This window comes from Carlito syrichta, unplaced genomic scaffold, assembly GCF_000164805.1.
Source record: "Carlito syrichta isolate Samal-C Ts95f unplaced genomic scaffold, Tarsius_syrichta-2.0.1 Scaffold313120, whole genome shotgun sequence".
In the NCBI taxonomy this organism is placed as follows: Eukaryota; Metazoa; Chordata; class Mammalia; order Primates; family Tarsiidae; genus Carlito; species Carlito syrichta.
This window is the reverse complement of record NW_007257216.1, coordinates 299088-315416: the sequence shown is the minus strand read 5'-3', so window position 1 is coordinate 315416 and position 16329 is coordinate 299088. Positions and strand designations below refer to the sequence as shown.

The following is a 16329-nucleotide window of genomic DNA, read 5'->3' as shown; positions in this document are numbered from 1 at the left end:
CCTCACTTCACTGCTGTCCCTCACACTCTCTTTTTATCGCTGCCATTTGTTCATTGAAAATACATTGGGCCAGGTGTGGTGGTTCAAGCTTGTAATCCCAGCACTTTGGGGGGTCCAAGGTAAAAGGACTGCCTGAGTCTGTGGGTTTGAGATCAGCTTGGACAACATGGTGAGACCTCGTCTCTACAATAAATAAATAAATAAAATTAACTGGATGTGGTAGCATGCACCTGTAGTTCCAGCTGCTTGGAAGGCTGAGGCAGAAGGATCACCTGAGCCCAGTGGGTCAACTCTGGGCTGACTGTGAGCATGCCACTGCATTCTAGCCTAGGCGACAGAGTGAGACTCCCACTCCCCCCTCAAAAAATATATTGGGACTGGCTATCTGGGAATTCACTGAAGCCCACAGCTGCCCCTTTGTAAATCGAATCAATCGGATTCTTAAGGAGAATGCTTAAGTTCCATATTCATCAGTGTGTCAAGATGCACTTTATGGAAGGGGAGGTGCTCACTGTTCTTGTGGCTTTTGTTTGTATTATCATAGGCAGAGGCAGAAGATGGCTTACTGCTCTACTGTGGAGAGAACGAACATGGGAGAGGGGATTTCATGTCCCTGGCCATCATCCGACGCTCCCTCCAGTTTAGGTAACTCCTGCCAAAGGCCCTGTGGGTTTATTTATTTGTTTTACATTATCTTATGTTATATTTGCATTTTTTATAGTATGACTAAAATACATACAGGATGGATTCCAGTAGATAAAGGAATGGTGTGTATAAGATGAGCATGGACCCATTTGCCAAATGCTGGGATATCAGGATTGTAGTAACCCTTGAAACTTGAGTTCTGGCACCTTGTAACCATTCATTCATTCAGCAGCCAGTTTCTCGAGCTCCCACATTGTACCTGGCATGGCTGTAGATCCTAAGGATGCAGCTTTGAACCTGAGAGATAAAATCCCTTCTCTCCTGGAACTTTGGTGGTTGTGATGGGAAGAAGACTGGGATCTTCTCCTCGTCTTCTTGTGGCAAATGTGTCTGATGGCCATGGAGGGGAGAGAGGAGCCTCCAAGGGTTCCTAAGGGTTTACAGAGGCCCAGACCCCATCCTTGTCTTTCCAGGGAGCTGGGGCATACTCTTTGATTTGCCTCCTCTGCCCTGATCATTTGTCCCCACAACACACTTTAGAAACCACCTTTAGCTTGTGTGTGGTCTCCTGGTGGACAAGAGTTTTGTGGGGAGGTGAATATTTTAATCACTCTGATGGAAGCATACACTGTACCTATTTGTGAATGATCCGTGTATAACAACCTTGTCCTTCTGTTTAGTGCACTGGCTAAGAGCCTAGTGGCACCAATCCCCTGCTACCTGACCTTCAGCATATGACAACCTCTCCAAACCCATGTTTTCTTATAGGGCTACTGAGAGGATTCAGTGAGTTAATCCATAACATGCTTAGTACAATTCTTGACTCAGAGCAAGCACTTAATAAGCATCAACCATGGTTGTCTTTTAAAAATTAAGAAGACATTTGAGCATCCCACTCAGGCTAGAAAATGGGCCCCTATCTTTTGCTAAATGATTGTTTTTGCAGAAGTTTGATGTTAGCCACCAGGATCTGGGGCAATGGTTTTAATTTTGTGGGGCTCTAGCACTTAGAGGATCAGATAGACTTTCAGTAGCTCTGACCTTTTGGCTGGTAGCAAAAAGGTCAGAGCTCTACCTCTGCAGCTCCTGCAGAGTGAATCTGATATCCTCCTCTTAGGTAAACCTGTCCCGCCATGCCTTTGACCCCATCTCACTCCATTGAGGGTCTTGAGACAAAGGGAGGGCCTAGCATGGCTGCACATAAGGCAAATCCTGATAAAGAAAATTCTGGACTGGGCATGCTGACTCATGCCTGTAGTAATCCTAGTACTTTGGGAAGCCCGGGTGAGATAATCGAGGCTGCAGTGAGCCGTGATTTTGCCACTGCCCTCCAGCCTAGGTGACCAAGTAAGACCCCAACTTGGAAGGAAGGAAAGAAGGAAGGAAGGAAGGAAGGAAGGAAAGAGGGAAAGGAAAAGAAGGAAAATAAAAAGAAAATGCTGGCCGTGACTCCCCACTGGCAATTTCAGGATCTATGTGGAAGGGACATGGTGGCTATTTGGAAGTTGACCAGAAAATACCAAAATTCTGTGTAATTGGTGGGCACCCTGGACCATAAGCAGGTTTGGAAAAAATCAGGATGAATGCAGCCATCTGAAGATGCTCCCCCTCTGTTCCCATACCTCACCCCAGAGCCCTAGCCTCCTATGGAGATCTCACTTGTATTTGGGCACAGCTGAACACAAATGATAGGGCTGGCCAGCTTGCCAAAACGAGTATGAAGACTTGGATTTTAACATTTTATTGGTATCACTGAGCCTGCCATTTGAGAGTTGGGGAAAGTCTCCAGAGAAATCCATGGGAGCAGAGTGACTCATATTCTAATTTACTGCATCTTGAATCCACTCTAAGCACCTGGCAATCTCTGAAAAGGAGAAGGAGGGCCTTAGGTGCCCATCATGTTCTAGGCTGCAGAGAAAGTCAGGTTAAACAAGGCTCTACACTGAAAGTTCCCATGGGCAGATTAAAGATATCTAGCCTGAGATCGTCCCAAGAAAGAGGCATCCAGTTCTTGCAGGTATAGATTGAAACAGCTCTTGATAGTCATACACCTAACTGAATAGATTGACTCTGAAAGGAGACATTGCCCTCGAAGTGATGTCCATGGAATCTGAAAATATAATGAGCTGGTTGATCAAAGAATCTTCCTTTCCTTTTCCTCCCCCACAGGTTTAACTGTGGAACTGGGGTTGCCATCATCATAAGTGAGACCAAAATCAAACTGGGGGCCTGGCACACAGTGATGCTCTACAGAGACGGGCAGAATGGGCTGCTGCAGCTGAACAACGGCACCCCAGTGACAGGCCAATCCCAGGTGAGCGTGAGCCTCACACCTTGCCCTCCTTCCCACCACCTACCATAAGCATACTGAGAAGGGCCCACTACAAAGAGGTGAGGCATAGTTGTCAGGATTCAAGTTCTGGACAGACCTGGGGAGGCTCATTTTTCATGGTGAAAGCTTTGAAGTGCTCCTGCTCAGTCTTGCCACTCCCAGCAAGCATTCAGAGCACACATCCATCCCCCATCTACCAAGGAGAATTGAACTTGCAAGCACCATTGCTGTTGGGTGCACAGGTACATGCTGCAGGCCTTGTGCCAGGAACATGATCACTTTCCGCAAGGACATCAAAGCCAGGGATAGAGGAAGGCCTGTGTTGGAAGACTAGAACCCGTTATGAGTGTCAAACACAAAGCTTGATTTTAAGGCAGAGGTATTGCCATCCTGTGACTTTAGAAAATAGTCCAGGAGCAACCCCTTAAGGTCCCCTCCCACTGTGGAAGCTTTTCTATTCTCTCAATGAATCCTGCTTTCTCAAAAAAAAAAAAAAAGAGAGAAAGAAAGAAAGAAAAAGAAAATAGTCCTGAAAGGTTCACTTGGCTCAATATGCAGGAATAATTTGTTCATCTACATTTTGGGGGGGGGCATGATTGTAGGGAGTGGTGAAAAAAATTTTGACTGTTGGGCTACTCAGCAAATCACCTAGGTATTTACATATTTGTTATGCTCTGGGCAATTTTAGGACTGTGTTTAAAATAAACAGTTGGGATCAGCAGCTTGCCAAGGAACTGAGCCTGTAATTATAAGCAGGGCAGTGTCTGTATTCTCTGCGGAAAACTGTAGCAAGAAATCCTATGTGTGTATATCTATAGCTTCCTTCCTGCCTGGGCTCCTCACTACTCTTTGCTAGCAAGACAGGTTATATAAAGGTGCATCCCTTGCTAACCCTTTCTCTCCACCAAAAGAAAAAGTCTCATCAATTTGAATCCCACTGGTTTTAAAGGAAATAAGATTCATATTTAGTAAATGTGAATCTGGGGAGATCACTTATGTCTACATGGTCAGGAAAGGTAAAAACAGAGTAAATAAACTTCAGGGCCACACAAAAGCCAGAACATAGGCCTAACATGATAAAAGTAAGTTTGATAGAAATAAAGAAACTTCTAACTTGGGTCTAACATGAGGACAGGATGGAGAAGCTACAATTAGAAATTACACTTGTGTAATTGGAAATTACACCTGTGAAAATGTCTAATAGTTTAAAGCAAGGAAGTTCAATAAAGGTTAACAAACAGGGCCACGTGGTAACAACAACAACAAGCTAAAGACATTATAGACTGTGTTAATAAAGTCATGGCATCTAGAAGAAGGAAGTGACAATCTTATTCTATTCTGGTGACTATGTGATATCTTCTAGTGACTCTAATGGTGACATTAATCCTTTAAGAGGATTACATTTGTATCTGTGATTAAGAGGGCCATAGACAAATTGGAGCATGTTCAAGGGGCAGTCACCCAAACAGGAAGATGACTTGAAATCCATTCAATGACTGAAGGAGTGAGTGATGTTTAGTTTAGAAAAGAGAAGATGAAGGCGTGGATGGTGGCTTTTCTTTTCTTTTCTTTTTTTTTTTTTTGAGTTGGAGTCTCACTCTGTCGCCTAGACTGGAGTGCAGTGGCCGCTCCGGCCACCGCAGCCTCGACCTGCTGGGCTCCGGCAATCCTTCCACCTCAGCCTTCCTAGTAGCCGGAATTACAGGTGTGCATTACCACGCCCGGCTAATTTGTTGATTTATTGTAGAGATGAGGTCTCGCTGCCCAGGCGGGTCTCAAACCCGCAGGCTCAGGCAATCCACTCACCTCAGCCTCCCAAAGGCGCGGGATTACAGGCTGAGCCACCGAGCCCGGCTGATGGTAGCTTTTCATCATAAAGTCAAAGAGAGAGTCTTGGGGAACAAGGAATTACTCTACGGACTCCTAAGGCTAACGTTGAATAGGGAGAGCTTCAGGGAGACCAATTTTAGCTTCACCTAATCATTCAAAGGAAAGCGGTGCACCAGAGTATCTCAGGGTCCCCTGTCCTTGAGGGGGTATTCAAAATGTAACTTATCTAAACCTTTTGATAGAAATGTACACAGAATCCAACAACCAATGGGAGCTTGGATTATAAGAGTTCTTATATATTTTTCGAATCCCAAGGCTCTTTGATTAGAATCAATAGAATAGTTAATCAAGCCAGGTGTCATGGTAAATGCTTCAGGAGGCTGAGGTAGGAGGATCGCTTGAGTCCAGGCGTTCAAGGTTACGCAGTGCTATGATCAAGTCTTGGAAACATAACTAGACTCCATCTTAAAAATAAATCAATTGCAAGAAGCATGTGACTTTATGGACACTCAGGGTGAAGTTTACCTCCATCCTACATGACTTGCTAAGCAAGTTGTATAAGCAGGACCACAGATGTGGAATGTTTATTAAATTATCTTGGGAGATAGTGATTCTGCCTTAAGTGGCATTCCCCAGAAACAGACCAGAGATGAGAGCTGTGCAAGTGATATGTTAAGAAAGTGATCCCAGGGAAAACTGCTAAGTCAGAGAAGATAGACAGGGAAGAGGAAGAAGTCAGCAAGAGTGAGACTGCAGGCAAAGTTCTTCAGAGTATGGCTTCTGCCTGACCCTACAGGGAAGATCTGGAGTATGAACTATGCGTTAGAGTTACCCCAAACTGTTAAGGACCGTCCTGAGAGAATGCAAATTCCAGAGCACCTCCATTTCTCTGTGTAGACAGCAAACACAGGCTCCAGAGACCAGAAAGCAACCCTCATCAGAGGAAGGTAAAAGGCAAGTTCCAAGACTATTGCCTGGGATGTTGTGAAGGGTACTTCAAAGGAACCACTCGCCCTGTGAGAAACATAACGCCCTAGAAAACAACTGAACTGTGAGGACCCATGCTGTGGTCCTGGGTCAGGGAATAGGACTGGAAAGGTGAGGACGGGATCCAGAAGAAGTGAGTTCTGAGGATCTTGAAGAAATAAGCCAAGAGGGCATTTCAGTCATCTAATGAAAGCAGTCTGCTTAGTGGCTGGCAAATAGCACAACTGATCCTTTAAACCCCGCTGCAAGTCCTGTCAAGCTGCCTAGCTCTTGTTCAGTCTACTGTTTACAAATGATTTTTATCTCTTAATTAGAAAAGATAAAAACAATGATCAGATTTTCCACTTGCTGGTAACAAAAGTGTATATTTCAGTGGCTTACACTCTGAACACTTTATAGGTTCTGGTAGTGTACCTTTCTTCAGTACTCTTTAATCCAAATGAATAAGATATTTCTTTACTAAAAAAAAATGACCAAGGGTGCCTTAGTTTTCTCCCAACTAATTAATGTTCATCTCTATATTTTGTAATCTGCAGTCCAGATTGTGGTTTGGTCTAAGATTGGAAATTTCCCTACCTCACTACAATAACACTTAAGAAAAAATCCATATCCACAAGCAAATTTCAAAAAACTTTGCCACACAATCTGTTTGGCAGTCTGCCACCTCTACCACCCCACCCCCAAACATACACATAGTGTTTCTTGCAGGATATAGTCTAAAGGTGACTAGAATAGTGAAAGGGTAATTGTTGACCCACATATACACAAAATTATTATTATCACCTTTTGAGGCACAGAATAGCCCTATGACCCTTCCACAGTACACAGTCACTTGGTATCAGGACTGGAAAGAGAAAGGTCTTCTTTGGATGCCTGGCATGCTCACTGCCCCTTGGGTTGGGCTTGGCTCTGATCTCCCTTCCTTTCTAGGCATTACAAAATAATCCCTTCTAGAAGCACAGTACTCTGAGAAGCTCCCTGAGTTCCCAATGGTAACCATGAATTTAATTGTCTTGCAGGGTAATGTCTTAAATTATCCATAGATGCCTTAAGGTGTCCATAAATACTAATGGAAGAAAACACTGGGACTGTAACCTACATCTTAGCTGTGCCCCTCATCAAAATCTATTGTGTCTTGGCTTTTGATTTTGTTGAGTGAGATAGAGTGTTCATGAGTGTTCATTTCTCTTAAAGGGCCAGTATAGTAAAATTACCTTCCGGACACCTCTCTATCTTGGTGGTGCTCCCAGTGCTTACTGGTTGGTCAGAGCCACAGGGACAAACCGAGGCTTTCAAGGCTGTGTGCAATCGCTTGCTGTTAATGGGAGGAGAATTGACACGAGGCCCTGGCCGCTGGGAAAAGCACTCAGCGGGGCTGATGTGGGTAAGTGCCTGGTGGGTTAGGGTGCTCTTATGGGATTGCCTTTTTGGCCTGGCCCATGGAGGGGAGCAGCAACATCAGCTGCAGTCCTGGGAAGCTGATTAATGCAGAACTTCAGGAGGGAGGTGGGCCCAAGGAGTGAGGTTGGTGTGCTGCAGAAATGTTGACTCTGAGTGTGAACACCAAGGTATGGTACCAGTATGGTTGCACCAAACCCTTGGTTGTGTTCTGCCGCCATCTTGAACTTCATCACGAAAAATGGCATGGTTTTCTTGGACAAAGCAACAAGTCCTTTCAGCCCTTTCACCTTACCTCCTCCAATCCAGTGGGAAAACTAACACAATACTGTAAGAGTTTTCATGTTATTCTCTGCGACTCAGAGAAATGGTCAAATCCAAATTTTTGATCAAACATCATCCTGTATGCCCTTTTGCTTATTCTTCACACTAACTTTACGAGGTAAAAATTGCTATTATATCCATTTTGTAAATGAAGAAACTGGGGCTTGTAGAAGTAAAATCACTTATCCAAAATAGCAGGCAGAGCCAGTATTATTTTTAAAGCAATAAGGACATTTATTGTATCACCAAAGGCAACAGGTAGGTAATTCCAAGGTTGGTTAATTTAGTGACTGTCCTAATTTACTTGGGCTATCATAACAAAATACCACAGACTGGGTGGCTTACACATCAGAAATTTATTTTCTCATCATTCTGGAGACTGGAAATCCAAGACCAAAGTGTCAGCAGGGTCGGTTTCTCCTGAGGCCTCTCTCCTTCACTTGGCCCCTGTCTCACTGTGTCCTCACATGGCCTTTCCTCTGTGTGTGCACACCCACTGTGTCTCTCTGTGTATCTAAACTTTTTCTTATAAGGACACCAGTCAGACTGGTCTAGATCCCACTCTTATGACCTCATTTAACATTAATTACCTCTTTCAAGACTCTGTCTCCAAATACAGTCACATCGGGGTTAGGCTTCAACCTGTGAATTTGAGGGGAACACAGTTCAGTCTATAACAAGGACTCCGTTACTGCAGAACTCTGGGTTGGTGTCTCTGTGATTCTCTTACTGTTCACTCAAAACTCAAAGTATCACATCATCCATGACATTGTCCTTGGCAGGAAATGCCAGTCTCTTTCTTGACTTTCATTTCCTCCCATCTCTAAGATGTTATTCTGACATAATACACAGTGAACACTGTCTTCTTGCTACCTAGATTCTGCCATTCACATTTTGCTCCATTTGCTTTACCATGTATTACTCCATCCCTCTCTCCATTCCTCAGTCAGAGCTAGGAGTCAATCCTCATGACCCCAGATAAAATGTTTTGTTTTACTTACTTGCTTTATAGCTAATATTAGTTCAATGTTACTTTATGTAGGCACCACTCTAGACTACTATAATCGTCCCAAGATTCCTATTAAGTAGGCACTATGACTACCTTGGTCTACAGATGAGAACCAATGGCCCAAAACAGTTAAGTACTTAGCCCAAGGTGGTAGAGCCTAAATGTGACGCTAGCCATTCTGGGTCAGTGACTATCCTCTTAACCAAATCTACTACACCGAGGCCACAAATTGCTTCCCTCCACCTCGCTCACTCATAAAGGTGATGCCATTTTTATAACTATGAAAGATGAAGTTTACTTAACAAGAAAAGTTTGTTATCCACAGGCTATTCCCTGTGTATTTTTTCCCCCAGTTGATCACTTAGTCAAGGTAAGCAATAAGCAATGACTGAAACAGTTATGAAAGCTCCCACTGTGGTGGGACAGTGTCTCCAAAATCCCTCTTCTTGGATACCTGTGAGAATTCAGAACATAAGAACCAGCAGTTCCATCTGAAGTCTCATGCAGTATTTGTGAGCCAGGACTCTGAAGGCAAATTGCCTGGATTTGACAAATACTTATGACTCAGTCTCCCTATCTATAAATAGTATCTAGGATTATTTTATTAGTATAATGATATTATAGTAATACCACAGTATTATATATTATTATAATATTACTTCATGTAATATGATATAATATTATTATGGTAATTATAGTATTATTTATAATAGTATATAAGATTTTGCTTAAATGAATTGCAGTGCATTAAAGTACTTAGAATAGGGCCTTGCACTATATTGTATAATAATTGTAAATATTGTTGTGTTATTAATATTCTTATGTTGTTATTTTTAGTGTTAATATAATATGTACAATATAGTATTATATTTTATTACATTATTAACATGCCATATACAATAATTATATTAATATATTTATGTGAATATTATATATCAATATAATATAATATATAATTTAAGAGGTGGAAATTATATTATATCCATTTTATAGATGAAGAAACTGGGACCTGTAGAAATTAAATCACTTATCCAAAATAGCAGGCAGAGGTAGGATTGTTTTTATAGCATTATATAATTAATATAATATGTAATAATATTGACATTATTATGTTATGTTATTAATATAATTATTACTGTTCTAACTTCGTCCATCAAACCAGCCATAATTTGTTTCTTCAGGGAAATAGCCCTGAGCAGACATGGCAATCTCAAGGCTTTACGGTAACTTCTGACAGGTAGTTCAGAATTTGCAACGTTGAGCAAGATCTGATTTCTGCCAACTTTAAAAATTCTTGCCTAATGTGATACCAACTTTTCCACTGAGCAGATGGCACCAAAAGGACCTGCCTTGCCTGCTCCAGCTTCCTGGAAGCAGCTACCGGGCTATTAGATGTCTCTCTTTGAACCTTAATGGCATGTATCAGTCATGTTGGTCTTTTTCACTTCTTTCCATTTGATATTCCCCAGGAAAATACAGAGCAGCACAAGAGCCGGGCTGGTTATCTTTTTTCAACCTCCATATTTGAGTTAGACCTCCTGAAAATCGAGTTTTTGTAAGTCAAATGCAGTGTCTCATGGAGGTCATAGTTCTTCCATTTGATATCTCTAACTTGGCATTGGCATCTTCAACCATGACTTTTTCTCAACCTCTTACCTCCCCTACCAAACCTGTTTCTACTCCAGGGAGGGCTTTTGTTACTTGGTTCCTCCCACATCATCTCCTGTCTCCTTCATAGTACTGTGAGAGCTACTGCACTCTCTCTGCAAGTCACACTCTAGGATATCAGCAGTCTCAGCAAAAGTTTGCATTGTCTGATCCAGTCTTTTTATTTTATGATTTCTGCTCAGATTCTCAAAACTAAACCACCACTATTCATTTATTCCAACCCTATCTTGGATTGCCACACCCTACTGGAGCAATGTCACAGAACCACTTCCTAAGTCATATGAGATTCAAGAGGTCATCATGGACAGGGTCTCTCTATGACTTACCAGTTCTTTTACTTATTCTCCATGCCATAAATACTTGTTTGAGCACCTGCTTAGTATTAGTCACTGTGCTGGGTGCTGGAGATAAAGTAATGAACAAGACAGACAGGATCCAGCCCCGTCTTCCTGTGGCTTCCATGTGGAGAGACCGAATTAATCAAATAATTGCACAGATAGTTGTAAAGTCACAAGCAGGGATGAGTGTTATGAAGAAGAAGTGATTGTGCAATGATAGCATATAATAGGGAGATGCTAGGACCTGGGGATCAGGGAAAGTGTCTCTGAGGAATTTAATACGAAGCAAGAGTAGTAGTTAAAAGATGGAAAAGTGAGGGACAAGCATTCCAGACAGAGGAAAGGGCTTGTTCCAATAGGAATAGGAGAGGGAGATGTGTGCCATGATCTAGTTTGTGTTTTGAAAAGATTCTCTGTAGACAGCTAATTGGAAAGGGCATTCATGGGTACATGTAAACCAACTGAGATCTACTGGAATAGTCCAGATGACAAATGAGGGTGGGTTGATCCAGGTGGTAGTGATGGGAGAGACAGAGACCAATTTGACAGATCATTGTGGGGGATTGTTGGGAAGACTTTGGTTATGGATTGGGCCCTGGGGTCAGGTTGCTCCTTGTTCATGGTATCTTTAAGAAACTTGACCTAAAAAATACTGATTAATTATTAAAAAAAAAAAAAAAAAGAAACGTGACCTAATGATGTTCTACCTCCTTTTCCCTCTTTAGGAACGTTAATTCTCTTCTGTCCCTCACTTCATTATCTAGCACAAGCCTACACAACAGCTGGCCTACAGTAGGCATCAGTGAAAGTTACTTCATATGTTGATGAGGTGCCTCCAACCCTGTACATGCATGACCTTGTCACACCCACTCCTCCTTCCCATGGCTCTCAGAGCTGAGAGTTTTCTTCCTTTTTAAAAGGAACTTATTCAGCTACAGTCTACACTCACCTTACCCAGGATTCTCTGCTCAGTCGCCCAAGAGTCCTTAATATTTATTTGTGCTGTGGCCCACTTGGGCAGTCTGATGAAGCCTGTAGACCTCTTCTCAGAATGATGTTTTTTTAATGCCAAAAAAAAAAAGAGACATAATATTATAAAGGGAAGCAATTATATTGAAATCCAGCTATCAAATATCTTTTAAGTTTTGCCATTACAACAAGATATGTGCTGCTTTTTTTTTTTCTTGAATCAGAGTTTTACTCTGTTGCCCAGGCTGTATTGCAGTGGCATGATCACGGCTTACTGCAGCCTTGACCTGCTGAGCTCAAGCAATCCTCCAGCCTAAACCTCCTGGGTAGCTGAGACTATAGGCACATGCCACCACATGCCTAGGCTGGTCTCAAACTCCTGGGCTCAAGCAGTCTTCCCACCTTGGCCTCCCAAAGTGCTGGGATTACAGGCATGAGCCACTGCACCCGGCCTTGTGCTGCTTTATAAAGCATTAAGGAAAATGATTATTTAATGGTGGGTGATTTCAAAGTAGCAATGTGTATAAGTAATATTTTGAGATATTTGCAACAAATGATAGAATATGACAACTGCAAGGTCTATTGGTCACAAGTTACATTAACTGCTACTACTGGAAGTACTACATTGATAGTTGGAGAAAATATAGACTCAATTACAGTCACAGGTTAGGGAAAATAAAGATGGAAGATTTTTTTCCAATTAGGTTCACAGACCCCCTGCTGTAGGTGATTCACGCGTGCTCAGGTCCTCTCCAGCTCAGACAAGTGTCTTGCTTTGCATAACCCTGCTTCCCACTGGTTTAGGATTCTGGGAACCTCTTCTTTTAAGGCCTGATGCTGGCAGTGGCTATTTCCACAGTCATCAAACACTTAAGTCTAGTCAAAGCGAGCTACTCCTCTGCTTCTCAGAAGCTAGTTCCTGTCCACGGCCTCCCTCCTTTCTTCCCTCTGATCATCATTCTTTCAGTCTACCTTTACCCTCTAGAATGAATCTCTCATTTCCTCCTTCTCCGGGACTCTTCCATTTTTCACAGTCTCTCTGTGTCCTCTGCTGTTCGGTCCCTGTCTACCCTCCTGTAGGACTTCTTTCCTCTCTCCCAGCACTAGCACTCATCAGTCTATCTGGCATGCCAGGGTAATCTTGCCGAAACACTGCTTTCAAGTCAACAAATCTGGCTAGCTTTCATGACCTCTCACCCACCCTACTCCCACCTCTTTAAAAAAAAAAAGTTAAAGGCAGAAGATTTGTAAAGTAATTTCTTCCATGTTCATTAAAAATAACCCAAGGACCTCACTTCTTCGTGTGGAACCAGCTCTGTTCTGGGAAGGAATCACAATCCACAGAAATTGGTGGTGTGCAGGGACCTGTGAGAGTTTGGCTCTCTAAGATCAAAGTCAGCGTTTCTGTGGAGACTGTGACTGCTGGGATGACATTCTCAGGACAAAGGCTGAAGAGAGAGAACCAGTCATATCTGCTTGAACTTGCAGTCACTGCCAGCTGGAATTCACGGAGGCTGGCCCACCCCACCTGGAGTTGCAAGCTGTCTGCCATGGCTTTCATTAAATTTTGTTAGAGGTGCTGAAGTCAGTCTTCTCTCCTGGGTCCACATTGGGTGCTCAGCCCTCCCCCTTCCTCCCAGTGAGTCTTTATGAAAAGAAAAAATTGGATCAATTCAAGGAATGCAGATGACTGAGGGGAGGGGAAGAGACTCACAGTTAAGGGGACACATTCAGGCCAAGAAGGGCTTTTCCTCCCACAGAGGGTGGGCCACCAGCTCCGGAGAGGTGGATGGGGTGGGGTGGGTGGAGGGGTGGGGGAATGGCACTGACTGGACCCTTCACTTTAGGCCCTCGACAAAAATGTTTTGTATTCACCTATGTAGTTTTGGATCAGATCTGTCTAACTAAAAACCCAAATAAGCAGAAGAAAAGAGCCCTGGAAAAGTCCATTTGTTTTCATTTCATTACTTGAAAATGACAACATACACTCTCTTTGGTGCTCTGATATGTTTGATAAAGATAACTTATTCACCTAGTGTTGAACTTTTTAACACTTTTTACTACCAGGCACCTTCCTGTCCCTCATAAGATTGCAACTCTGGAGGCAGAAATAGGGATTCTAGAACCCACATACTAAAGTATTACGGAGCCCTCCCTCCCACCCCGCTTTCCCCAGACAGAGTCCTCCACAGTGCAGGCGAGTTAATAAGCTTAAACATTGCTGCTTAACTCCTTCAGTGCTTATCTTGTTTGTCTCAACTTTGAACCAACAAGGTAGCAGCACTTAAGCTAATTGGGGTCATACAAATTAGAACACTTTTAACATAAACACCCTGTTGACATTGGAGGGATTGAAATACACTCTTGTGGGAACAACAGAGAGATGAATTAAAGCAGAAACAACTCCATCATCCCTGTCAATGGTCATAAAATTGCCCAGCAATTTATTTTTTGATTTACTGTGTCCATCAGATATTTTAAAATCTCTGTGGCCCTTCATACAGGACAAGCCAAAATCAAATTAAAATGAAGAGCAGGTCCCACTTATCCTGAAAGCTGGTTTGCATTGCACAGAAGAGGAAATCAACAGGAGAGAGAACCGAACTGTCTTTATTCCAGTCCCCCTGCTGTCAGCGCGGGCGGCTCCAGGGTCCCGGACTGGCACATCGCATGGATTGGCTTTGTAACCCCCATTCTGTGTTTAGGGGAGTGCAGCAGTGGAATCTGCGATGAGGCCTCGTGCATCAATGGTGGCACCTGCACAGCAATCAAAGCCGACTCCTACATTTGTCTCTGCCCCCTGGGGTTTAAAGGGCGACACTGTGAAGACGGTGAGAAAGAAGCAAGTTGATGGTGGTTTCTGTCTGCATGTTAATTCATGTGGATGTGATTTTTCATCAGTGTGCTTTTAACAAAGCCCCATACGTTTTTATGGGATCAACATTGCTTAATTGGGAGGGATGAGGAATCTTTTTTTCCCAGGCTGGGGTATCTCCAAGTTCCAAAATTTTGAACCAACCAAAGATATGTTCATCTGAAGATGCTAAGCATGAGTGGGCTCCTCTTAGCCCCTAGATAACTTTGTAAAAACTATATTTGTATGGTTTGCATCAGACTAAATTCAAAGCAGTTAAAAAACTTCATGCTCATGCTCTTTAGAATATCTCTGTTTCAGAGAAAACACTGGGAAGGTATACACAGAAACATGAACAATGTGATGGGACAAAAGTGACCTTGTTTTTTCTTCTTTGTACTGTTCTACTGAATTATTCCACCTTTCAATCCTGCATGTATATTGATTATGCAAATATGTATATGTATGCATACATGTGTGTATATATACATGTCAACACATATGCACTCAAAAATACACCTAAGTGCCCATACACAAGCAAATAATAATTGAAAATTTAAAAGATTTAGAAAAATAATACAGGGTTAATCATTTTCCCCCAGAATTCTATAATTAAAAACAAAACTGGGGCTAAGATCACAAAGCTACTCAAATTCCTCCCTGAGGAATGCAGATTTGGACCTAAGATAACAAACTGGGAAAAAAATGTTTGTAACATTATGATCTCAAATCTCATGTTACTCATAAGAGGGCATATGAGTCAGGGTAAGCCAACGCTGTCACATGCTGTCTCATATTTCAGTAGCCTTTAATAATAAAGGCTGGTTCTTGCTCATGTTACAAATCACTGCAGGTCTGTGATGGTGAGAGCAAGATTCTGCTCCATGCAGTCTCTCAGGGACTTAGGTTCCCATTGTCTAGCGGCTTTCTCGGGATCTTAGAGTCCTCCTCTGATTTCTGCATCCCACTAGCAGGCTAGAAAAGAGAGAGAGAGCATGGAGCATGGAGGGAGGTTTTAGGGACTAGATCTAAGGTTCTGTATAATACTTTCACCCACATTCTACTAGCTAGAATTCAATCACATCACCAACCTAAGTGCAGGGCAGCTGGGAAATGTAGTTTAGTTCTGTGCTCTGGAGGGAAAGGACACAGCTATGGGTGCACATCTAGCAGGTTTCTGCCACAAAGGGATTATTAACACCACTCTTGTTTCTTCAGCTTTCACCTTGACCATCCCTCAGTTCAGAGAGTCTCTGAGATCCTATGCAGCAACGCCCTGGCCCCTGGAGCCCCAGCATTACCTCTCCTTTATGGAGTTTGAGATCACCTTTCGTCCGGACTCAGGAGATGGCGTCCTCCTGTATAGCTATGACACAGGCAGCAAGGACTTCCTGTCCATCAACATGGCAGAGGGCCACGTGGAGTTCCGCTTTGACTGTGGCTCTGGGACCGGTGTTCTCAGGTGAGGACTGAAACCTTATGGAACCCCCTCCCCACAAAATCTGAACAGTAACCACTTGCCATCCAATAGCTTACATGCTTCCTGTCTTCCCTGTACGGTTGTCTTTTGAAACGTGTCCTGCTTCATACAGATGATAGGCTTCCTTCCTATAGATACTGCAAAGTCCTGCCTGCAAGCCTTTGTTTTCTCAGAGAACTACCCAGCAGGTGGCAATTCTTTGCTTCCAACTATGGAAAATAGACTTGCTTCTGGTAGACTGCCTCCATTTTTTTTTTTCATTTTTTTTCACTTTAAAGATGTGACGTTCAATTCAGGGTTAGGTATACAGTGTTCATTATGCAGGTACCCTTGTTGATGAGGTGTTCCCCTCCCTCCCCTGGCAGTTTCCCTCAATTGCCAATCCCACCCCCGTTTCTCAGGCAGTTTCCCACTACTGCCAATCTCTTTCTTATAGTATTATGATAATTGTTCAAGGTCCGCTTATGAGTGAGAACATATGGTACTCTGTTCTTT

The 16329-nt window shown here is 42.9% G+C and overlaps 1 protein-coding gene across 3 annotated transcripts in view; it reads left to right on the top strand.

The window, feature by feature from the left end:
- The window catches only part of EGFLAM (EGF like, fibronectin type III and laminin G domains), a 195458-nt gene that overhangs the window by 144103 nt on the left and 35026 nt on the right, over positions 1 to 16329 (top strand). For all 3 annotated transcript variants that reach the window (XM_008070142.2, XM_008070141.2, XM_021718615.1), the window contains 5 exons: positions 545 to 645; positions 2815 to 2959; positions 6989 to 7178; positions 14206 to 14331; positions 15573 to 15816. In XM_008070142.2, the coding sequence (XP_008068333.1) occupies positions 545 to 645; positions 2815 to 2959; positions 6989 to 7178; positions 14206 to 14331; positions 15573 to 15816 (806 nt within the window). The remainder of the gene's footprint in view (positions 1 to 544; positions 646 to 2814; positions 2960 to 6988; positions 7179 to 14205; positions 14332 to 15572; positions 15817 to 16329) is intronic.